General features: G+C 46.6%; 1 protein-coding gene across 1 annotated transcript in view; it reads right to left on the reverse strand.

Moving 5' to 3' along the window:
- The window catches only part of LOC144128609 (cell adhesion molecule Dscam1-like), a 388,116-nt gene that overhangs the window by 64,755 nt on the left and 299,090 nt on the right, over window positions 1-24,271 (reverse strand). The window contains exons 5-8 of the mRNA XM_077662144.1: window positions 20,407-20,712; window positions 18,230-18,499; window positions 13,258-13,665; window positions 8,416-8,574 (exon numbers count right to left, since the gene is read on the reverse strand). Coding sequence (XP_077518270.1) covers window positions 8,416-8,574; window positions 13,258-13,665; window positions 18,230-18,499; window positions 20,407-20,712 — 1,143 coding nt within the window. The remainder of the gene's footprint in view (window positions 1-8,415; window positions 8,575-13,257; window positions 13,666-18,229; window positions 18,500-20,406; window positions 20,713-24,271) is intronic.

Consider the following 24,271-nt stretch of genomic DNA (forward strand, 5'->3'; position numbering starts at 1 on the left):
ACATGCCTTAACCGCGACACCAGTACGATAGCAGGTCGCTGTATCTTTTCTGCCTCAAAATATCCCCAAAACTAAATGCTTGAGCAGGTGTCGCTTAAGCTCGCGTTGCATAGTCGTAACCGTCCTGTAAATTTTTTTTCTGTTCGTTGTGAACGCCCTTATTAGTGCTGTTGCTTTTTCCACGTAACTAAGAAAGCAAAGAGAATCTTGTGTACCGCTACTGCCCAAGTAAGCATTGTTGAATGTGCGGGCAGGTTTTCGATATTTGTCTGTGCCGTTCAGCCAAAAAAAGGAGACAAATACTCACAGGACGGTTACGACTGAGTAACACGATGTTGAGCGATAGCTGCTAAGGCGTTTAGTTTTGGGGATATATTCCTGGCGCACGGGTGTAGTGGTCAAGTGGTGCACCCTTGCATTGGCAGGTGGCTGTTACAAACAAAGGCACCCGAAGGCTTATGCGACTCAGGTTGACCGTGACATTAACGTCACTGCACGTAATGTCACATGAGACATGACATTAACGCATCCACCGGTTACACCGACGACGACAGCGGCCAGAAAGCCAGGGATGGGGTACTAACAGCTATCACTGTAAAACCTGACGAACACACTGGAAAAACTCAACAAATAATGTCTCTCTTGATTTTCACGTACAGCTCCAACTAACCAACCGAGACTCGAGTGAACAGTGCTTTTCCACATTCTCTCACGCGATTTTAACTGCAAAACTCTACACACACAAAAAAAAAATAGGCGTGAGGCCAAAATCGGGACAGCGAACAAACAAACGCGCGTGCGTGGAGCGCAGCGCCCGTCCTTCGAACACGTACGGGCCACTCGGCTTTGACAGACCCAAGATACATGGAGGCGGCGGAGAATCAGCGCCGCGTGACAGGCGCGTTTTAACGGGAATCACGCTGTTTCGCGGCAGCGAGGAAGACTGGCCGGTGATCGAGTGTTTGCCCAAAGCGAAAAGGGCCAGCGTCTGTGCCGAACGGCTACGCCCTCACAAACACACACACACACGGATGGATCCGGCAGAGAGCGCGCGCGTGAGAGAGAGAGAGCTCGTGTTTATATTCTGTCCGTCTATCCACACACACGAGTGCCCGCGTGTGTGCTTCTAGGAGGCATACGGGCCGAAACGGCGAGAGAACGAAAAAAAGAAGAAGAGAAAAAAGGAAAGAAAGAACGAAATAAAGAAAGAAGGAAAGAAAAGGCACGGTCACGCTATTGCTCGAAGGCAGTGCCTTACGAAGTGGCGCCAATGCAAAGGCGAGGGTACGGAATGAGAAGGGATAGGTGAGGAATGGTTCGGGACCCTTGTTCGCCTCATCCTCTCCCCATCTACCCTTTCCTCTCATTCTTTCTTGCAGTGTGATCGATGTGGCCGCCGCACAAGTTCTCTCGGCGGCGCCAACCGCAACCACGTGGCATGACGCGTGGCACTCAGCGGAGGAGCACATCGGAGAGAGAGAGGGGGGGGGGGGAAGCGCCGTTCTTCGTTTCTAGCACGCTCGTTGCGTGCTGCAGCCGCATGTCCTTTCTCTGCTGTTGCAGTAGTGGACGAGGGGCGCCGGGCAGCTTCAACCTCTCGACTGGTCTGTCCATGACATGCATGCATGCACTCTGCTAGCCTGTTTCTTTTTTTTCTTTTTGCCGCACGCGAACGTGTATCGGCACATCCATTTGTTGCCGCGGTTACTGGCTATCGCATGAAGCGAGCCCTATATAGGAGAAAATAAAGTAGTTAGTTCAGTATAGCAACACCACTCTACTACGGACGAAAAGGTTAACAATAACCGATGGTTAACCCCGAATGTCAGCATTGAAGGTGTTGCGCCACAGGTCGCACAATAGAAAAAGCGAGATATTTGGAATCAGCGGATATTTTTAGCTATTCATATACAGCGTGTCCTACGTAATGACAGTTAATGCTATAAACAAACTGGCGCATGTTATGGGTTAACAAACTGACGCAGATTTGTCAACAGTAGCCAGGAATACAACAGCGAGCAGCGGCAGCTTTTACTGCGCGGTGAGCTAGTGTACCAGCTAGGAATATTTAATCAGCTTCTACGCAACTGCGGAAACAACGAAAGCTTAACTTATATAAATTTTTTACCAACTAGGCGACGCGTGCCGCGGTTGCGGTGTGAGGGATTGGAACGTGCGTTCCTGCACTGTGACGCGTTCACCCTGCCACATCGAGAGCTGTTGTGGCTCACAGGGCGCTGCGACTTATCCCGACCAATTTAACGGCGCTTCTGTGGCCGACGGGCAGTGCGCGCACCCTCGATAGAAGAGTGGTGAGCCTCTGAGCATTCACTGACCAGGTGAGCGCCTGCTTTCCGGCAGGCGGCCGCGCACGACACGCCATTCCGCGTGCGCTACCTTTGGACAAACATCAGTCGGGCGTGCGCTCTACGTATCGGCTGCTAGCGAACAGTGGGCCACGTGCGTGATTGAATGTGACAGGACACGACAAGCGTGCGGCCCGTGCACAGAGTGTGCATATACGTGTGCGTAGTTTAAAGCGACCGCTGGTGCTCGGCGCGCAACAGTGAACGTACGCCAGTTCGCAAGTGGTTTATCTATTTCTTTCTCCATGCAGATGTGTGCGTGACTGTGGCTTGGCATATAGTTGTATGAATTTTTCCTGCCCTACCATCTTCCATCTTTGTTCAGCCTCCCTATCTTCTCCCCTGATCTTTTATTCCCGCAGGCGGCAGATAGGGTGCCCAAAGTAGCAGATACGAGCTCCCAGGACCAGCACCCATCTTTAAATTCAGATCTTTTTTGGTTTTGAAATAAACCACTACCACCAACAGCAAAACCCGCCAAGTAGAAAGAATACCACAGAGCCATTTTTGGAACTATACGTTTAGACTGAACATGTGCTCTGAACTCAAAGTAGTAGTAGTAGTAGAAAGTGGTTTTTATTAAAATAATAAAAAGGAAGGAACAGATTTTTGCTAGCCCCGGCATCTGCCATCGATGCTGACGCACCTAAGCTGGGGCAGCGGAAATAAAGGATAGCAGGCAGAATGAAGAAATGAAATGAAAGAGTTGAGGGGACAGGAACAGAGGATAGAGGGAGAGGTAATATACACAAACCATTTACACAACAAGAAATGTGTCCAGGTTGAGCGCGTGATTAGTTCTTGATGGAGCAATAAAAACACACACGCACAACACTATGTTGACTAAAACTGGAGTGGGGCGTCCAGTTGCTAATCGACCAAGTTAGAATTCGCAAGAAAGAGTTTTTGTGAAATCAACATTCGGCGGCCTGTGTGCTTTTTTTTAACCACTCGCGTCTGGCAAGGCATCGCGTGCTTTCAGTTGAAGTGGCACGCCCTTGTGCACGTAGGCGCAGTACCTGCCTGTGCTTGAGACCGCATGCTGCCATGAATAAATTCAAATCAATCAATCAACTACCGAATCAATCAATCAATCAACCAATCAATCAATCAATCAATCAATCAATCAATCAATCAATCAATCAATCAATCAATCAATCAATCAATCAATCAATCAATCAATCAATCAATCAATCAATCAATCACACCTCAGACAAATGAAAATGAAAATTGGTTTTGCGGGAAAGAAAATGGAGCAGTATCTGTCTTACATATCAGCGGACACCTGAACCGCGCCGTAAGGGACGATATAAAGAAGGGAGCGAAAGAAAAAAAAGGAAGAGAGGAGCCGTAGGGGAGGGCTCCGGAATAATTTCGACCACCTGGGATCTTTAACGTGCACTGACATCGCACAGCACACGGGTGCCTTAGCGTTTGGCTTCCATCGAAACGCGGCCGCCGCGGTCGGGTTCGAACCCGGGAACTCGGATCAGTAGCCGAGCGCCCTAACCACTGAGCCACCGCGGCGGGTCCGCAGACAACTCAGGAACTCATATTTTTGCGGAAAACAAAGAAAATTACTAATGCGCTTCCTTCCTACTTTCGGCGCTTTTTTCAGAGCGCACAGATATCGTTTAGAATTAGAATGAAGCTTCCTTTTCGATTCCAACATTGTCTCGTTTCACTTTGTGCTTTGATAATTAAAAAAAAATTGATACTTTTTATGTCAACAAGAGCTCGGAGTGGGTCAACTGTTAAGCAGGCCTCGCAAGGAATACTGCTTGAGCTTTGTTATTGTGTAACCAACGAGTACACAATATTAGTTCGTGTTCAGTGAGGTTTCTTGTATTAGGTCCGAATCCGGTACAGAGTTGCTTGCGTTGTTTCGCGAAACAGGAGACAATGTACTCAGCATGCGCAGTTCAGCTACCCGTCCGTACACAGCCCGCACTTTCTTTCCTAATGCCCTCCTCTTCCTACTTACTCCTTCTTTACTATTTCCATTGACACGTTCAAAGGTTTATAGTATTCTTTTTCTTTGTTATGTGTTTCGTGTCTATAAATATATGAAACTTTTTTACATGTTTTTCTTTCAATCTTTAGAAGCCATAATTATCTAACTCTGTGTTTTGTTCATTTGAAAAGAGAGAGAGAGATAACTTTCATACTAATTGAAGCCCGTGTCGTTTGTCTCCGGTTGCCAAGCTACATTACTCAACCTAAGCAGCAGGTGAGAGGTAAACGCTCGACTCCGCTCTCGTGCTCCGGTAATAAGATCAATGTTCACGCGGTTCACACAAACACGGACGGTCACTGCTTCAGTGTTAGATCCCGCTATTACCACGTTTCGCAGAAACGCCGCGTTTTCGACACAAACCAAAAGTACCTTCTTTTTTTGAATATTTACCAAATTGCTTCCCTCAATGGGCTCACGAAGCCTGTAGCCACACTCTCACTTTATTCGGGATGGGCTAGCATACCCTCCTGTTATAATTCGTAAAGCAACACAGCCGGCCGCACGGCGACGACATGAAAACTGTCTAGCCTACCTATGGCGTCTAGAACAACAGAACTGAATTACTGCATGGCAAAAGCCCAGTTAGAAGCGTAACGCTGGCGCACATGTGCCAGGGAAATTGTCACTGGCTGCTACGATTGCGTGCACGCAAGTGACGGGAAGTATTCATGAGGACTATTGAGTACACGGTGCTTGCGGCCAATCGCAGTGCTATTTACAGAGCGCGCGGTAGCAAAAGAAAGCCGATCAAATCCAGTAATCTACACAGAGAAACACTCAAGGCCGTTTTCTAGATGAATGCAATGAACGAGGTCGACCACAGAAAACGCAGTGCCGAAAATGAATGCTGCTTCGAGAGTGCCGTATTTAGAAATGGACATCCTGCGCTATGAGTTTAACTACACGTGTCGGTGCAATGAAAGGGCTTATGTGCAGGGATGACAGCATAAGTTTGCTTTGGCTGTATCGTGTCCTGAGCTAGCCTGTAGTGCAGGATTATAGTGTTGTTCTCCTGAGGAAATTTTTCGTTTTTTTCCCTGGAATTTTTAAGAATAAAATTTGGCGAGCAGGGAATCTTTGTTGCTTTTGTGCGAAGTTTTAGGACCGAATTGTCTCATTTTTAAGAGCGTTGGCAACTACGCATCACGTTTGGAGATTTCGTGAGGTCTGCTACCAGCCTGAGATCACAGCGCCACCTGTTGTAGCAACTACAATACAGCATATCTCACATGGAGACTTGTAGCGCCATCTACAAAAGCATTGTAGAAACAACCACTTGCCCCGTGACAATGATGACGTCTCGGTGCAATATGGTGGATAGGGGCGGAACTATATGAGAATGCCGTCATTGAACGAAATAGCGCCAGAACCATCACGGAGCGGCAGCTGCTAATGGAGCACCCCGACTCCAGGGTTGCCCAAGGGACACCCCCTCTACGCGTGCCAGATAAGGGGATCACCAGACGACAGAGGTCCCTCCGTGTGCTGTGCGATGTCAGTGCACGTTAAAGAACCCCAGGTGGTCGAAATTTCCGGAGCCCTTCACTAAGGCGTCTATTATAGCCTGAGTCGCTTTGGGACGTTAAACCCCCATAAACCAAACCAGAGGTCCCTCCTCCTCCGGCTCCGCATCGGCTGCTCTTGGACCGGGGCAAGGCTCCATCGCAAGGGTTTGGCCCTCACGGCAGACTGCTCCCGCTGCGGCCATACGGAGGAGACCACCGATCATATCCTCCTCGATTGCCCCGCCTTTGCCATTCACCAGGCAAAGCTGGCTGCCTGCTACAGGGACCTGAGCCTTCCATCTGATTCGGCCAGCGGCCTCCTCTTCCCCACCGGCCCCAACGCTTCCAAGGCGCTCCGGTCTCTCCTCGCCTTCCTGGAAGAGACGGGCCTGGACGGCTATTGCTAGCCTAAGGCAGCTGACTGAAACGACTGCGTCTCCCGCATCTTTATACTCCCCTTTTCCTCTGAAACTCTACCTATCCTTCTCCTCTCTATCTGCACGCCGGCAGTGGTGGTGGTGCGATAACATCAGTCACAGGCCCGTACACTTTCCTCTTCCCCTTTCATCCACTTACTACTACGAAATAGCGGCATAGTTTCGGTTCCTCGAACCCAAGATGGCGGCCATTAAAATTGGCGGTGCTCCCTATTCCTTTCCCCCCTCACCCACAAGAAATATCCTGCAACGGGAGCAAAACTGCTGAGTTGCGGGACTGCGATATGCCTTTACATTCGTTTCGCTCTATATACTCCGACAAGGGGCATCCATCCGGAGACAGTTGTGTACCGAATATTGTAGGCAAATAAAACCCTATGGGTAGCGATATAGAAATAAAACCACAGTTAAATTATAGGTAAACATTGTATACATGCAATTACTAATTGAAGCGTTACCATATCGCTCCGCAAGCCGAATTCTAGGCCCACCTTGACCAACCAAACGAAGCAAATTCTGTCTGGGACGTATCCTGAGGGGGTGTATCTGGACAACGGGCGCGTTCTGCTTCGCTTTCTTTGTCTAGTTAACCAAACAGCTAACGCTCGTTACTTCAACGTCTCCCAGACGGTGGCGGCCTTTATTTTTTTTTTTTTACAAAACACCGGATTTTGCCATCTGCTGCGGAAAAAGGGGCGAGAAATAGAGATCTGGAGGCCCGATTGAGAAAACTCTCGCCTACGGCATGGATAATCATCGCATAAAGAGAGAAAAAGTGGTGGAAAAAGGCGATTTTGGCAGAGACGAAATGTTACGAAACTGACTGCAGCACTGGCTGCGAGGGACAGCCCAAGTGAAATTGAGAAAAATATCCGCTTATCTGACAACCGCGCTGCAGATGACGGTTATGCAAAATGATTCCTGTGGTACGCAAGAGCCCAGTAAGGTCGCTACAGCTAAATGTGTAGCAATGACATCGCGACTATACTTTAAAAAATCCAGATAAAAGGGCCAAAATAAAACGCGATGATCCACGCAAATGTTCTAGATTCCGCCGACACATGCTAATATGTTGTGTTGTAACGTTCGATAATGTTCAGCTGCACCTTCGAAATGGTCCTTTTGCTGCAGTTTAATTTTATTGCTTTTCCGTAACACGCGTCTCTCGTCCGCAGAAAAAGGGAATGCGAGTTCCATCACATATACGGGGTGAGGTGCTAACACGCTGCGAAAGCGCACGAACATATTTCAAGAAATTGTGGTTTAAGAAAATAATTTTAAATTTAAAAGTGGCGCACAAACACACTTTGCACGAGAAACCAACTTCATGGCGCCAATTCTTCTCGAGAAAATTACACCTGAATGAAGTCTGGTGTTCCAAAAGAATGCTGTGGACTACGAGCCTGTGGTCAGTTCCAGATTTCATTCCATTGAATTTTATTTCTATTTATGCCGCACACATTACCAAGCACTGTTTGAACTCGTAGTTTTAGGGCGTGGACAGCAGGAAGGAAGAGCGCCGACGCCTGCTGGACAACTGCCGTCCACGCTTGGCACGGAGACTGACTGTGAGAGATGTGCCGCAGCGCTGAAGCGGAGGCAGCCCAAGGGAAACCGCGGAGCTTTGAAGGCGGAGTTGCATTCTATAACGGGCTCGGAAATTGTGATCAAAGGAATAGAGGGCTTGATTAAGTCTCATCTCACGAGTGTTTATGAGACCAGTTGTTCCTTACTAACCGTTAATGACCAGAAAAACCTATACAGTGCCCGCATGTCTATGTATGCATGGAAGTCTGGAGCGAGTGATGTATGTGAGCTGGGCGAAGCTGGAAGATTGACGAGTTTCATGCTGTCAATGAGGATGAAAAGGTGCGGAGTTGTGAAACTGTGTGCTGAGTAGTCCGCGCATTCAGATCTTAGCGGATGAACGATCTAAGGGCTTCACCAGAAGCGCTTTTCTAGAAGTTTGATAAAAAAACTCAAGCCATTAATTGCGCGGAGGCAGATGAGCAAAGACAGCTATTCCTCGAGGGAAGTGCCGTATGACAGTGGTGCATTGCATGGCACGCGTAGGGAGGGGTTCAACTCACCGATCACCCTGAGGTACATAGAGCCGACGGCCGTGTTCCCCCTCCTGTTGCTGACGGCGCACTCGTACCATCCCTGGTCGCTCTGGGTGACGTGCACGATGTGCAGGGTCCCGTTGTCGCTGGACACGACTCTGGACGACGGTCGCAGCTTTTCATTGTCTGCGTGTCGGAAACACAAGAACCTTCAGTAGTGAGTTCGCAATTGGAGTCAAAAAGAAGCAAAAATTGAATCGCAACTTCGAGAGCAGCACCACGCGACGCTATTCAAGGGCGATATATTTTAATGCAATGTAAACTTTCAGCGCTTGTTCCGCACTGCGTCTAAGTGCCTGAGTCGAATATGATCGAAAGCGAACTTTGTTTGTGTAGAGCAACAGTTGTTTTGTATTGTCGAATTCCAAGGACAGCATTCGTGCTTGCACTGAAGGACGCAGAATTTCAATCGAGAGGTTTATGTAGTTGTAACATCTTTTAATCTTTTACATTTACTGAGACGGCCTGTCTCACGGCATAGAGAAAGCTGTAAAATGTGCTGTTCATGCACACCCAGTTTCCCGTAGACACTGAAGGAGTGACAGAAAGTGCAGTTCCTGTATCAGACTTTCAGTGGACGTCAGTTTAGTAATCGCGTTTTTGCTCCGCATTAGCTCTTCTATTAGGCATTAAAAAGACGCAAAGAGGGCAAAACGCTTGTCGAGAACACGTTGTGGACATTTTCGTGCTGAACACGCGATATTTAGCGATAAAATTTTGTTAAAATGATCCGGATGTAAGCTTGTGCAGTTAAATTTATTGAATTTTATCGTAATTTTTGTCTTCCTGGCCACAGCTGTGTTAGGAGCTGCTTTGGGAGCTGTTTTGGGAGCTGCTTTAGGAGCTGCGGAACAGAGTTTGGTTGTTCTAGACATGTTTTGGCCTCTCTACTTCGCTCTCCGAAATGTATTGCGCTTGAATGAAACCTTGTTGAGTGGCCTGGACTTCGAATTGAGAATGTGATTCATTTACCTTACTTCAATCAAGGTCATTGTTTGCCACTTTTAAAACTAGCAGTCTTCTCTTTACTTCAAGAGAGCGCAAAATTGGAAAGCGTTTACAATAAAAACAGTCGTAAGTTAAAGGTCTTAATGCAACGATTTTTTTTATGAGTACTGCATAGCTGCGAAGCTGGTTAATAGTGGCCAAGGAAAAAATCACCCGAACACAGTATTTTGTGCGTTTTGCGATCAAAATAAACGAATCTACACAGGTAGCGCTCTGAATATGGCTCCTAAAGGTCGTATGAAGACAATTTATACGAGATTAGAGTTTATCCTTGCGAATCAATGCGGGAGAGGTAGCTAAGAAACTTCCGGCGGGCCAAACAAGGAAGGCGAACACAGTTATGCTCTCGGGCATGTGGTGATCACATTGGAAAGCAAGCTGCCGGGCTAGTTGGTGAGGCACGTTGTTCAGTAGGAAGCGCAAAGAAACGGACGGAGGGCGGTGTAGGAAACACTCGTGAACGCTCGTGAACGTGTTTTTGTGTCCCCTACTCCGTCCATCGTCCGTTTCTTTGCGCTTCCTACTTACAACATCACGTTGGAAGTTTCTAAATGTCGACTGGTTTCCAGTCGTTTCACTGTGTCAACGTTTCTGGAAGAGCGCACTACATGTGCCCTTTGCCCCTTTGCGAAATGTTTGTAACAAAGGAGTTGAATGTTCGCGGCCACGCACGCACGCACGCACGCACGAACGCACGCGAGTCACGTCGCCGAGGTGCAGCTAGTTATGACGGGAATGCCTGAAAGACTTTAAGTGGAATTCCACTTCTCTCTGGAGCAAGGAAGTTTTTGGTCGTTGTGATCTTCGAGTGCGAATGTGCTGCCTTGTCTCCCTGGTGGGCATAATGGTGGTGGAGATATAGTTTCAAGAATGGGGGGCCATGGGTGCTAACTTTTGACGTGTGATCTAGGTAATAAACCATATTTATTGAGCCTTTTATTTTATCCTACTAAGTGGGAAAAAATAATAGGGCAGGAGCACAAAGCTACCATCATATAATAGCTTTCGCGTTTCCTGCCCCTGTCTTGACATGAGTGGCAAACGAACAAATGTGGGGAGATACCTTCTTTATTTGTGAAGTTGATAATTCAGGCATAATACAGCCCATCCAAAATTAATTAAAATCTTGAACAGAAAAATACACACATACATCTTTGTTGCGAAGTCGTTATGATGTGCCTGAGATGCATAGAAAAAAGCCTTAAGTGGGTCACGCAGATGTCGTCACACATTATCGTACTCGCTGACTTAACATCTCAATGGCTGCGCACAAAACGTCATAAGAAGTGTCTATCATTGATCTTTCACATTTTAGTTTGCCATGTCCATGAATGCGCTAGCCCAAGTCAGCGACCATTTGGTCATCTCATTACGCTTTCATTAGGCGAGAGTCCCTGGCTCAAGAGTCGGCGGCGCAAAGTCATTATGTCTAGCAAACCTCCTTGAATGTTATGTTTGATATGTGGAGACAATGTAAATTCCAGTCTTTGTCAGTGGCTGCGACGAAGCTTGGCTCCTTCCAAAGCTCGTGGAGTTATCACCCAGTACACCACGGAGAGGTGTTTGAATCCTTCTGATATGACATTCAAGTGAGTTGTCCTCAAGATGCCTGCATCACTTTCAGAATGATCAACAAAATACAAAATAAATTTTTGCACGCAAACTCATGATATCACGCGTAGCAAAACGCATAATTTTCATCGACTGCCTTAGTTTTCAGCTACGCTATAGGGCGGCTATGAATTGTTTAAAAAGATTCTGGAGCTCGCGTGGCGAATGCCTTTCTTTATTTTGGTGGCGCTCTACATTATTTTTTGTTATATAGGGCGGCTGATCCCTAATCAAGTTTTTATTTTTGTAAACCACCTTGGTTATATTGATGCTGTGAGTTTATACAAGGAAAGCTCAATAATTTTCAAAAACTCTTGACTAACGTTGCAGACTTCTCTTCTAGATACAACCGGCCTCAGGCATCTCTTCTCTTCATAACAAGCATTTAACATATAGCGAGCTTGTGGTAATGTTAATAAGTACTAATGATTGTAATGAACGTATATTTTTATAGTATTTTAGAAGCTATACAATGTAATCAACCAAGCGTGGAGAAATTGTTTTAATGAGACAGCGGTACATCTCTGGAAATTTCTTCCCTTGTAATAATGTAGCTTGACATTCGTTTGGGACATTAACCAGCCGCTGAATTCTGCTATTCTCTCATCCTGAAATAATTCAATAACTGCAAAGTTTTATAGCATGAACGAATCTGTACGTCGTTATGACACTGCAAGAATGGGTTTTTTCTTTTTTGAGATGTTAATTTCTTTCTACGTTTGCTTCTGTTTAAACTAAGCATTCTTCGCGCGTAATTTTGCTCTTTCTTGTTGTTTCAGGTCGCATAACCCTGATAACTACTTTTTCCTGCCGAGGTTTCGTATTTCTCTATGACTGGTCGGTTTTTCAATTTCTTTGGAATGCTGTGTTTATGCAGAGTTCTAGAAATGTTCGACAACAAAATACCTGCGTAAAAAAAAGAGCCAAAATGCTCTATCTGTGCTGGTCATGCTACTCTTTTATTGATTTGCAAGAAAGCAAGCTACGCAATGTGGTCGCAGTTTCGTTGACTCATTGTGCAGTATTGTCATTAGCGGTGGTGTGGCGGGCAGTTAGTCTTCCACGAAAACTGTGCAGATATAACGGCGAGTTTAAGCTTCCGCAGATATCAGCGCAGGCTCGCCGTTACCTTGTGACTTTAGCTAGTCAGGCTACTAGGCCTGCGAAGCTTTTCGTCCTCTAATCACGCAAAGCTCGACGTGGCGAGAAGGTCCACCAGCGGGAGATGTGTGCAAGTTTTAGACCAACTCCCACGTCTCGCCGCATCACGAACGATGGTGTCTGTCCACTAACTCGTGATGCCTTTTTGAATGGCCTGGGAGTTGTTCTATTTTTGCTGATAATCTGCGAAATTAGAGGAAAAGCGCATACTTGAAAAGATAAGGAGGGGCGGCCTGGCAGGCTTGACACACGTTAGAACACTATGCTCACTCCGTTATTGCAATTATTATCGCTTGCGGAGTTGTAGTGCAGTCTTTAGAACGAAGACCCTTTCACCAGCGTGAAATCATTAATCATTTGTTGTAAAATACCAAAATACCTTTCTTTAATTGCGCAAATTTGCCATCCGGCATAAGAGAGTCATATAAACACACAGGGTGTATGCAGGCCTTGATGTCATTTATAGCAATTGATACCTTCGCTACAAGCATTATTCTTTCGAAGAAAACGATGTTCAACCCGCATTGACAATATCCCCGTATCGTGGAGAAGCCAGTATGCCGTATTTTAAAAGAATGGAGCGTGCCTGTTGTAACACGTTTCTACAGTATCACCACCGTCTCATATCAATGACGAAGTCCTACCAAGTTTAGCCTGGAGGACAGAAAAGCGCACGCCCCGTTTCAAGTTAATTTTACTATACCACAGCGGTGGCCTACTCGTTTGAGCATTCGCCTCGTATGCGGAAGGTGCGGGGTTCGATATCCACTGCTGCTGGGTACCCACCGGTTATAGTGAAGGGTACATGCTTACGCCTGCCTGGTGCTCGGGATCTTTAGAGTGAAATGCTTGGGAAATGGGTCTTTGGCCCCTTCTTGAGTAGAAGAAACAATTTAGAGCCATAGGCCTCTTTGGCCACAGGTGCCTTTGCGCCATAAAAATTCATCATCCATTATCACGTTAATTTTTACTCTCCCCTACTTTTACTACCAACAGTGCGTGGTGTACTGCTGGACGCAGTGCGCGCACCTTTCTTCCAGGCGACCAGCGAGACGGGGTAGCCGGAGGCGGCGCACTGCAGGCGCACGTCGGCGCCGCTCACGTGCGTGACGTTGTCCATGCGGTGCACGAAGGGAGGCCCGTACACCTGGAGGCGCGCCGTGTGCTCGGCCGAGGCGAGCTCGTTCTCGGCGCGGCACGTGTACACGCCGCCGTGCTCGGTGGCCACAGCGCTCACGTTGACGAAGCTCGTGACCACGCCCAGGGCGTCCACGAAGTCGCCGATTCGAAGGCCCGCCCGGTCGGCCAGAAGGCGCCCGTAACGGAACCAGGAGATTTGCGGCAGCGGGTTGCCCGTCACGGAGCACTTGAGGGACACGGCCGAGCCCGGCTTGAGCAGCTGGTCCTGGAAGGCCTCCAGGAAGTCGGGCGGGTTCTCTGCAGACGCGCCGGAAGCGAGCCCGGTCGCCGTCGGAAATGAGAAAGCCGTGCCTCTTTCCGCGTTCATTTCCCCCTCTTCCTCGCCAAGCCACTGGCTAGCAAACGAGCGTGTACAAATGCACGTACGGAAACATGCCACAAACACAGTCAGGCACACACGCACGCAAGCAGAAGGTGTGCACTAAGCATGGACACTCTATCCGCCTACGCCTTGGGCTACGACGAAGAGACTTGGGAGAGGGAGTGAGTGGAAAGGAGGTAAGGAAAAGATGAGCGGAGTGTTGCTTTAGCCGGCGGATCCCTTTTCGCATCCTTGTTAGTCCCAGCGTTATCTGGACGCCGCGTCTCTCGGGAAACGGCGCGGAGAAAGAGGTGAGAAGTGGGTCATTTGTTTCTCGTTTCGATTCCCGTTGAGGCGCCTGTCAGTTCTTTTGTTGTTCATAGGATTACGCGTGTGTTGCTTCAGTCGTTGCTCGCAGCTACGGCGCTCTTGAAGCCGTGCCATTAACGCGGCGTCCATTTTTCATGCTAGCGGGAAAAACAGTGGCGGTGTTGCACTCGTTTTTTTATCCACTCTTTCCCTTGTGCTAGAAGAACAATGGAAAAAGAACAGTGGCTACAGTTGGGTCTGATATTGCGCTATTTGCGCGAACATCGGAAAGAAAAAAAACATAGCAAAGTAGCAGATTGTTCTGAAAGAGGTGTGCAATGAACATACAGACAGTACGTGACAAGCAGCTTTATTATATTTGAACGATTCATCCTAATTTTCCTTCAGATGAAGTAAATATTCCTTTACCCGAGCAAATAGGGTTTATGGGTGTTTAACTTCCCAAAGCGTCTTGTGGTATGGGGTACGTCGTAGTGGAGGGCTCCGGATAACTTCGACCATCTGGGGTTCTTTAATTAAAACATGCAATGAAATTGCAAAGTAGACGGGCCTCTAGTGTTCAGCCGCTATCGAATCTGCGTCGGCCGGTGCCGAGATCAAACACGTGTCTTTCGGGTCAGCAGCCGAGCACAATAATCATTGATCCACAGCTGCGACTCGAGCAAATAGCTCAGCTTCTTGCTGGAAATAGCTGAATAAGAGGTTGTTACTATGACGGAAACAAAAGCCATTTCTGCAGATTTTTCTTTGAACTTAAGAGCGACCACTAAAGTTTTAATTAGCTGCTTAGCTGAATGAAATCCTAAGACCTTGATCAGAAGCGCCTAAAAATCCGCCGGTAACTTATCTGTATTCTTTGAATAATTCAACATGCTTGATTCACAGAGCTTTAATTAATCTTTGCATTCATCTAAGAAATACTAGAGATGCCACTACATCAATCTCAGTAATAATGAGAAACATCACCATCCTCTCCAAGAGTGTATGATAGAGAATCGCGTTCTTCCAAGAAATATTGCGCGTAATGAATTTTGCGATGAACATGTATCCAAAGCGTTAAAGAAGTCGGCCCAAAAACCCGCCATAAGCCTCGATTCAGAAGTCGCACCTAACAGGTTCACTGACCTTACTATTTTGCTTGCAAGAGGAACTGCTTGGGATAGTTTGTAATTCATTCTCTGGTTTAAATCAGGAAAAGCAGCACAAAAGAGACTAAGAGAAAGGGAGACGTACACCACACAGCTTGGTAGTGGGTAAAGCATACCGGATATGAGGAATTGTTTTTTGAAATGAGGAAAACCCACACACCGAAACTGTCAAATTTTGCGGTAATCGAAAACTCATCTATAGATCTTACTTTTGCAAAAATTGTGAGAATGAAAGATGTCTACTAGCGCATAGAAAACCTGCACGCCAATCCTATGTTAAAAAACAAGCAGATCCTGCTTATGTAAGGACCAAAATGAGGCAAATTCTCTGGTGACTGCGTTTTTTGTCAGCCTGAGCCTCATAATTTAGAAGAACTTCTTGTTGGGTAGTTGGTGCATTGCTTTGAAGAACCACGTTGCGCATTAAACTCAGTTGATAGTTTGCGCTCTTTCCGTCTTCTTGTCCTTTTCCTGTGTTTGTCTCTTTTGAATGCGCAACGTGGTTCTTCAAAAAAATGAACCTCACAGATCGAACTGTTCTGAGCGCGGTTTCATTTTGTTCCTTGCTGCAACTAAAATGCACACAGTATTATATAATAACTTTGATAGCGCTACGACTTGTGCGGGTAACAAACTTTCGCGTTTTTCTCAGTTTGCATTTCGGTCGGTTAGATTCATTTGAAAAAAAAAAAAAACTCTTTATGTAGTGTTGTGCGTCTCTCTTAGTCCTCGTTTTTTGTGAACCGGTTATTCCCATTTGCTATCTTACTTTCTACCAAGACAGAATCAGTAGGTGTTTTCTCTAACCGCTGGATCAGTCCTTTAAATTACCAGAATATGTCACATCTCCGCTCCTACTTCGTGTACCCCTTTGTAGGTACTATGACGCTTACGTTCCAACGCCTCTTCTCAAGCGATTACAACGCGGCGCTCAAGGACAGGAAAGAATTTAAGGCTTTTGTTTTGTCTCGTTATTCTTACTAAGAGCACCGCCATTTCTGTCAGCGAACTGAGGCTCATCGCGCCTCGTCTCCGCAAAGCTCTTATTTGCAAGATGTTTCGCAAAATCTAGAACAAGACAAAAAGAAAACAAAGGATAGGAACGACACCTTAATGCCGGACATCGCACGCCGCGTAGAGAGCCAGCGCGTGGCAGCGAATTGGGAGCGATACAAAGCGTCGCCTACAGGCATTTCCCTAAAACGGAACAAAAGCGCCTCTCTCTATCCGCCTCCTTGCCTTCCATCGCGACGCGCTCTTATCCTCATCCCGTCCTGGGGAAAACATTCATCAGGCAACAGGGCTATGAGGAAGCGGCCTAGAGAAATAAACAACACACCAGCCTGAAAAAAAAACTTCACTTTAAAGAAAAAATTTTTTTCCGGTTTCCCGCTTCCCCCAGCGTGGCTTTAGACGTTTCAAGACCTTAACCTTGCGTGTGATAGATTTTACACTGCGTTTTAAGTTGCTCTCGTCTTTTTAAATAGCGAAATGCGTCATTTGTTTGTCGTGTTTGTCTTGTGTAGGAACGCGCGCTGCCGGGCGAAGGATGGTAGCGCCGCCTGCCGCCGATCTACTTCCCCCTGTGCTCCACGTCGCCGTGACAACAATGCAAATGACGGCTTCCTTAAAGTAGATTTGGGGATAAAGACCACCGTGCACCTCAGGCGGCTGCTATTCGCAGGAAAGCAGGCGGGCAGAAAAAAAAAACAAAATGGATAACTTGGGTTGATGTTGGATGCGCACTAAAAAAAAAAAAAAAAGACCCGCGAAGGCTGCGTCTAGAAGAGAGGAAAAAAATATAAGGAAACTGTACGCGCGTATAAAGAAAAAGAGATACACGAAGGGCTACAAGTAGTAGAAAAACGAGCCCCACTATAGACTGCTTTACGCGCGCACACCGCTAGCGTCCCGGTAGAAAGAAGGCGGCGTGATTTAGCGCGCTTCCCAAAGCCGGGCGCCTTGCTGGAATGTGCAGCGCTGCTGTCGTAGCGCTTTGCAGCGCATGCGTCCCTGCATTCACTGCCGCGCTCGATATTCGCTTCAATTCTGTCTCTTCCTTTTTTTTACTATTCATCGCTTTTCAAGCCCCATCTAGTTTATGCGCGTGATGGCAAGAGCTTTGCCTTGAGGCTCATACCAGATGGCTTTAGCCGGGCTCCTGAATGGCCAACGCTGCCGCCCCCTAGCGGCGTGTGTATGAGGCTGCGAATATGCGCTTCCGAGCGAGACGCGGTATTCCGGCGCGAAGCTCTATGCGGCTAGTGCGGGAAATAATGTGCTTGCCGATTTAGTAACCCGGAACTGAGAATTATAGGAACGAGATCAAAGCTACTCAGCAAGTCACTGGTCAGAAGGCTTGCCAGGCGTCGCGTTTTTTTCGGCATATTATAGTAGTGTTTTCACGGAAAAAAGCTTCTTTTATACAGGGACGTGTAAAAACTCCGAGACTTTCCGTATCATGAGCACTTTCGTAAGCCAGTCCGCAGCAGTTTTGCAAGACAACCTTTTCTTCGGAGCACACACTTCGCTGGCACGTGACGACGTCTGGGTGGCACTTGATCCCCTTAGTTCGTAAGCTTTCGTTGCGACGCAATGTTTTTGCCATGCATGAGCCTCCGCTCGAAGTGCTGTCGTAAGGCGCCTATTTAGGCGTTTTATTTCTTTCTTGTTCGAGTTCTCTTTCCGTTTCTCCTTGAATGAATGAATTTAGAAATACATACAGCTTTCGAAAAGGCGCATCTGCAAACTGAAACACAAACATATATTGATAGACACTAATATATACATGCAAGACGGAGTGACAAGGAGGGAGAAATGTGTTGCTGTTGCTCTTATTTCAACATAATCGGGTTTTCCACCACACTTTCTCGAGTTTTTTCGTCAGTGCTGGTTGTCTAGGACCTTGCCTTTTTCTGTGACTGATCTCAAAGTTATGAAAAGAAACACAGAACGTCTGGAGCGAAAGAAAAATCTCTCAGCGTTTCATCGACAAACACAGTCACAGGAGCGTGCAGCATACCTTCGAGGGAGAGCTGGGCGGCTCCCTGAGCCGAGCTTTCGTGTCCGTAGGCGACGCACTGGTACATGCCGCGGTCGGAGCGCTGCACGGCGTTCACGTGCAGCTCGGTCTGGTCGACCACGCGCACGCGGCCACCCGGAATTACGGGCTGCTGATTTCGCAACCACGTGACCGCAGCCACGGGAAATCCCCGCACCGAGCAATTGAACACCACGGTGCGGCCCTCGCGCGTCAGCACGCTGCTCGGGCTCACGGTCACCTTCAGGGGCACTGCGCCGGGAACGTGCGCGTCGTGAAAAAGCATGGTATGTTTAGCTGCGGTGGTAAAGCCGCAAAGCTACGCGTGGGTTACGAGAGACGGTATATTGAGATTAATGCAGTCCACTGGTGGTTCTTTAACGTGCAGTGACATCGCAAAGCATGCGGGCGCATTATGCAATTCGTCTCGTATGAGGGAACTAAAGTAGATGTTTGTTGACCAGGGCCCGAATTTTTCAGAGCTGTTAGTAGAGAGAAGGAAGATAACGGACGCGAAAAAAAGAAGGACACATTTGCCGCCATCGAGCGCCATGTCAGACCTTCTTTATTGTACATGTAGATTAGCGGTACTCTACAATTACCTTTCCCGGGAATGCTGTTGAACTTAGATAGATTTGTGGCAGGCCGACACTCGAGAGATAACCGATCACGACTACTGCCGTTACGATATACGAGAAGCCGACCAGTCACGAGTGCTTATTATGCACCAGCAACCTCATTAATTCACTCTATTATTAGCTGACGCAGTATCAAACTCACAAACTTTCAAAGTGCTGTCCAGCCTTAGTGAGGTTTTTATAGTGTACACCGGCTGCTAAAAAATTAATAAGAAATCGCTCGCTGAACAGCTATGTTATTACGGAGGCTGGACATTTTGCTTTTGTCACTTGAACAATCTTAGTGCCTGTTCGCTCCAATATATTGTTTTTTGTTCTTCTGAAGCAAATAGCACTCCTGCATCCACTAGCACAAGCGTACTCTGGCATGGGGTGTCTCTTTATTGTTAGTGCCCTTGTTGCGCCGCCGTTCATTTCATCGTGCTCTGTCCCTTGCTTGAACCTTTAGCTTTCTTGTTTGTTCGAAGAGATGAGTCGCTTTGAGACCAAACTTTTGTCTCCAGGGACTTTATTCCTGCTGGAATTCGCATGCCCCCAGGGTGATTAAAAACAAAAGCCTTTGTACTACTTTTTTGAACAATTCGTCCGAAAAGGTTAGCATAGAAAAGCGAATGCCAAGGGGATGAAACACGCAAAGAAGAATTCCAGTAAGGACTATCGCCTGTGTTCTTTTTTACGTATTATTCATGTATTCCTGGCCGCTTGGACGTGAAAACAAGTTTTTAGCCAAAATGTCGAAGTGGAGCGCTTCTTTGTGCTGAACGGGTTACCTCTGTGTCGAAGTTATCTTACAGAGTAAGCTTTTGAAGCAGCCAGACATGTTTATTCAAAAGATAACATTGAAAAGAGCTCTGTATATTTGAGACAGCAAATTCAATTAAGTTAGAAAAGAACGCCAATCAAGATAAGATAACACGAAGTTTCGGAACCTCAACGTTTCTTTCATCAGGTGTGACTGTGGGTGAGTTGCGGCTTGGCTTATTGAGCCCACATATAATGAACCTGGCGGTAGACTCTACAGGAAATTTCACCTAACACTTAACACAACTAAAAAATTTTTTTAGTTAGAAGAGCGCTTTTTTTCGGCATAGCATATTCAGCGATGTAGCACATCCGAATACAGCCAAGCTGTGTTGACTAGCAGGCTGGTTAACGAATACTGAATAATTACGTTTTAGTGTACTACCTTAAGGCTCCTTACTTTTTGAGACTTGTGCAGCCCCCCGTAATTAACACCCATATCAGTTTTTAGAATTCCGAAAACGTGGTTACCCTCGAACAAACTGTGGCTATTTCGACGAGTTACGTGCATTGGAGAGGATGCTTTGCCTGCAAGCTTCTCGGAAGCGCGTGAAGCGGCTGCTCAAACTGCCGTGCAGCAGGCGCTACTGTGCGACTGCCTCCGGTAAATGGCGGACGACATCAGTGTGTTCTCACGGTTTTTATTTACAAAATAATCAAGTGGCGATTTTTCGTCAAATTGTCGTGCCAACCAGCTATAATTCCATGAGCCGTACTTACTCGTCACGATGACCTCGAAGAGGGCGCGGTCTTCGCCTGCGGTGTTGTTGGCGACGCACACGTAGGTGCCGCCGTCCTGGCGCACGGTGGACTGGATGAGCAGGAAACCCCGGTAGACGCGCACTCTTCCATTACCTCCCCCGTTGATGCCTAGAGGAACGGTAAGTGAATCTTTTTTGCGGAACCACCGATACGCTGGTGCCGGGTAGCCCTGCGCCACGCACGCCAGTCGAAGCGGGTCACCGGCGGAAAGCTTCACCGTCTGCTTCAGCCGACGGATGCGCGGAGGGAGATAGTTGGACGTATCTGTGACAGAAAGGAAAGGAAAAAAAAAGTTACACAGATACACTCGAAAAGCGCTGGGTGCAACAGTTGCTGCAGTGTAAAAGTTTTCCCACGGATTGCTTATAGACGCCCCTGCATTATATCACGGGCATCTTCTTCGTGCAGTCTTCCTTCCTTTTCGACCTCATATTTTTTAGTGATCACCAGGATAACACGAATAATATATGCTCGTACCTACACTACTATGTACGCAGTGGTCCGGTGCAGGCATATTGCGGATTTAAAGACCAGGGTGGTCTTTTAAAACAACTCTGACGATTTACGGGTAAGTTAACTTAAACGAAAACCAATGCCCAAGTTTACCTGGACGAAAACAGCTGAGCTTTGTTCTGGATTACTGTTCCGCTGAGTTATGGTGTGTGGACCCAGGAGTGGCTGAAAAGATAACATGGGAGCCCAATAGAAAGCATTGCCATTAATATTAAAAACATCACACCTTGAAACGCCAATAAGGAAAAGATGCGCTGCAGTGAGAGCACTAGGTAAATTTTGGGGGCAAGCAAAGTGTAGAGGACTCGATCATATAGATTAGAGAAAAGGTGACAACTTTTGCATGAATGATACTGATTGGAGGAAAGCACTAGGACGAACCGCGGTATTGCATCACTGACAAAGCAACCTAAAAGCAAGTGATTTCTGTGAAGGCTCGAAAATTATTCTGCTTCGTGACGATTGTAAACAGTTTATACTGCGGATTTTTTGAAACTGAAGAATAACTCGCAAAACATGACTTTTTTTTAGGGATACAGGCTGTGGACGGCGCACCTTGAGTTTAAGTTCCGCTTCTTCTTATGCAGACAAGCCATTCAGGAAGCACGCTTTACAGGATAAAACTTTCCGCTTTCGAAAAGGTAGCGAGAGGAAGAGTGGGAGAGAGAGGTAGGAAACGACGCTTTGTATTAAGTTAGTAGAGGCCGCCTTGGAACTTCGTGTGAAACCGCGCTTAAAACCTGCAAATTTATAAGATTGGAGCAATAGAAGAACAAATAGAAGATCCGCAGCGTCGTTAGAAATTGGAGCTGCTGTATTGATGAGACATGCACCTCGCCGATGTAGGCTAGTAGGAGCTAATGAAACATCTCTTCAATAATAATAATAATAATAATAATAATAATAATAATAATAATAATAATAATAATAATAATAATAATAATAATAATAATAATAATAATAATAATAATAATAATAATAATAATAATAATAATAATAATAATAATAATAATAATAATAATAATAATAATTCAGAGCCAGCACAGCACTGGTATGAAACAACGTCTTTGGGTATGTGATCTGCAGGAAAAAGTAAGAACGATGGTTTTCTGATATAAAATAAATACGTCAGTTAACTCAAGTACAGTACACCGGAGCCGATAATAAGCCTTCAGGACGGTTCCTGAATAGTGAAGAAAGCATGGAACGTTGTCCCGCGTTATTAGAAGTTGTAACTTTTTTGTTACACAAATAGTTATGCTGGAAATTTCTGTCCTCTCCATGCTCTAAAATGAGCCTGCGATTTTCCGTCAAAGCCTTGTGTAATCGCTGTGAAAGCATATAGTCTGACCCTGTCAGGACGGCAACATCAGCCTATATCAGCTTTCAAAACCATTGACAGTAAGGCGAACGACACGTCAAGGAGTTTCACTTCAGAGGTTCAAGCATAAATAATTATTTATTTTGCGAAGACATGACGAATCTGAGCAAAAGCGTTCATTACTGTGTATTTTTCCTCCCTTTTGCGTTCGCCACTTTCAAAAGTGGTGCCTGAGTGCTCAGAGTTAAAGCTTTGCATTTCCCTAAATATATTTTATTTTTACCAGCGATCTTACTTTCCCGCTCTTCCATTCTAGTTTATTCCGCGCGCCCCAATCGTTCTTTTGCTGTTATTATCAGTCGAGCATAATGAACCATTTAAGCTGAAAAGTGCAGAGCAAGAGTAACACTTTGGTAAGCCTGTCTAACCTACTATAACCAGGGATGTTTCAGCTTTTGGTCGCGCATAGAAATGCTCACGTAGGTTTTGTGCGCGCTGCTTTCTACTCGGCATGAATTATATACTTCAGCGTTTTTTACCTTCGTTTTTTTAATAGCAGGGCAGTTTTCAATGGAAATTAGGAAGTTGCGGGGGCAAGGCGGCCGCAGCTGGCACAGGACCGAGTTAATGAGAGAGATTTGGGAGACGCGTTTGTGCTGCAGTGAGCGTGGTCAGGTTGATTATGATGGTGATGATGATTTTTTAGCGGTAGCACAAAGACCACAAACAAAAATAAAAACGTGTGCGTATCTTAGTCACAAAAAAATTCCTTGCTTTATTAATTTCATGCCTCCCTCACGCGTCTTGCTTCATTATTGTCGACTTGCATTTGAAACCGTTGAAATGGTATGATGTCCGGCTTTGCAGTGGTTTACAGAGCATCACGCCAACAGTTCCTCCTTCAGCAGGTTTTGTCAGAAAGTTGCAAGAGCAATATCCAGTTGCGTTATTTGACAGTGCCTTGCTTCTCAAGTGGACGAGATAAGAGAAAAAATTGTGTCATTGTCCCGCGTTGGGCAACGCGGCGTCGCATGTCACGCACTCATCCCATCGTTGAGTGCGCTTCGGCGCACGCAGATAAAGAACAGCCGAGAAAAGGGGGACAGAGAAAAAGAAGCCAACTGCGCCATCTCGGATGCCTATTCGCTTCTGAGCAAAAACACTGCTACTCGTGGTAAACCAAAGGGTAGTCCAAGGCCCTGAATTTGCAATTCGAATCGCCGCGCGACAGAAATCGCGAACGCTACTACGGTCTCCTATTGCAATCTAGCCACGCGTCTCGGCGCGGCGATCGAGGATGGCTTGGCAGGCTCGGCGACAAGCCGGAGAAGAGGTCTTGCCGCGCCGAGACGGGCTCATTTGCAAGTCGATCTCCGAGTCTTGCCTAATCACGTAGGCCGGCCGGAGTAATCACTGTTGCTCTGATCCTGCCGCCGCCGGGGTGGAGAGATCGTCTTCGAGGAAAGCAGGCGCCTCGCAACTGCTGCTGCTTTAATCAACACGGAAACGCGGTACTGGGAAGATTTCATCGGGCATAACTCAACTCCAGTTCAGTGAACGGAGAGGAAGTGGCGACTGGTCACTGCGCGTGCTGTAAGAAAAGGAAAGGGTTGACTACTCCTTATATTTCCCTGAGGACACATCAAAATCAGAAATGTTAGTGCCCGTACTCCAAACTGAGGCCATGCTCGGCCCAGTGAGAGAGAAACAGTAAGTGGAGGAGTCAGTGAGTGAGCGCAAAATTGCAAAAACTAGCAGCTATGTCCTTTATCTATAATAAGAAAATACTAAAAAAATACTTCTTTTCACGCTGAGCCTACCCCTGTCGCTAATTTGGTGCAAATACCGAACGGCTTCATGCATATAATTTATGACAGAGCATCTTCTACAGCTGCTAGATGATTCTGTCCGAGATACGAGTGAATAACTGTTAAAGCGAAGATGCTCGCTCTCGAACCGCATGAAGGGATATGAATCTGGGATAATTAT

This window comes from Amblyomma americanum, chromosome 4 (genome assembly GCF_052857255.1).
Source record: "Amblyomma americanum isolate KBUSLIRL-KWMA chromosome 4, ASM5285725v1, whole genome shotgun sequence".
NCBI lineage: Eukaryota > Metazoa > Arthropoda > Arachnida > Ixodida > Ixodidae > Amblyomma > Amblyomma americanum.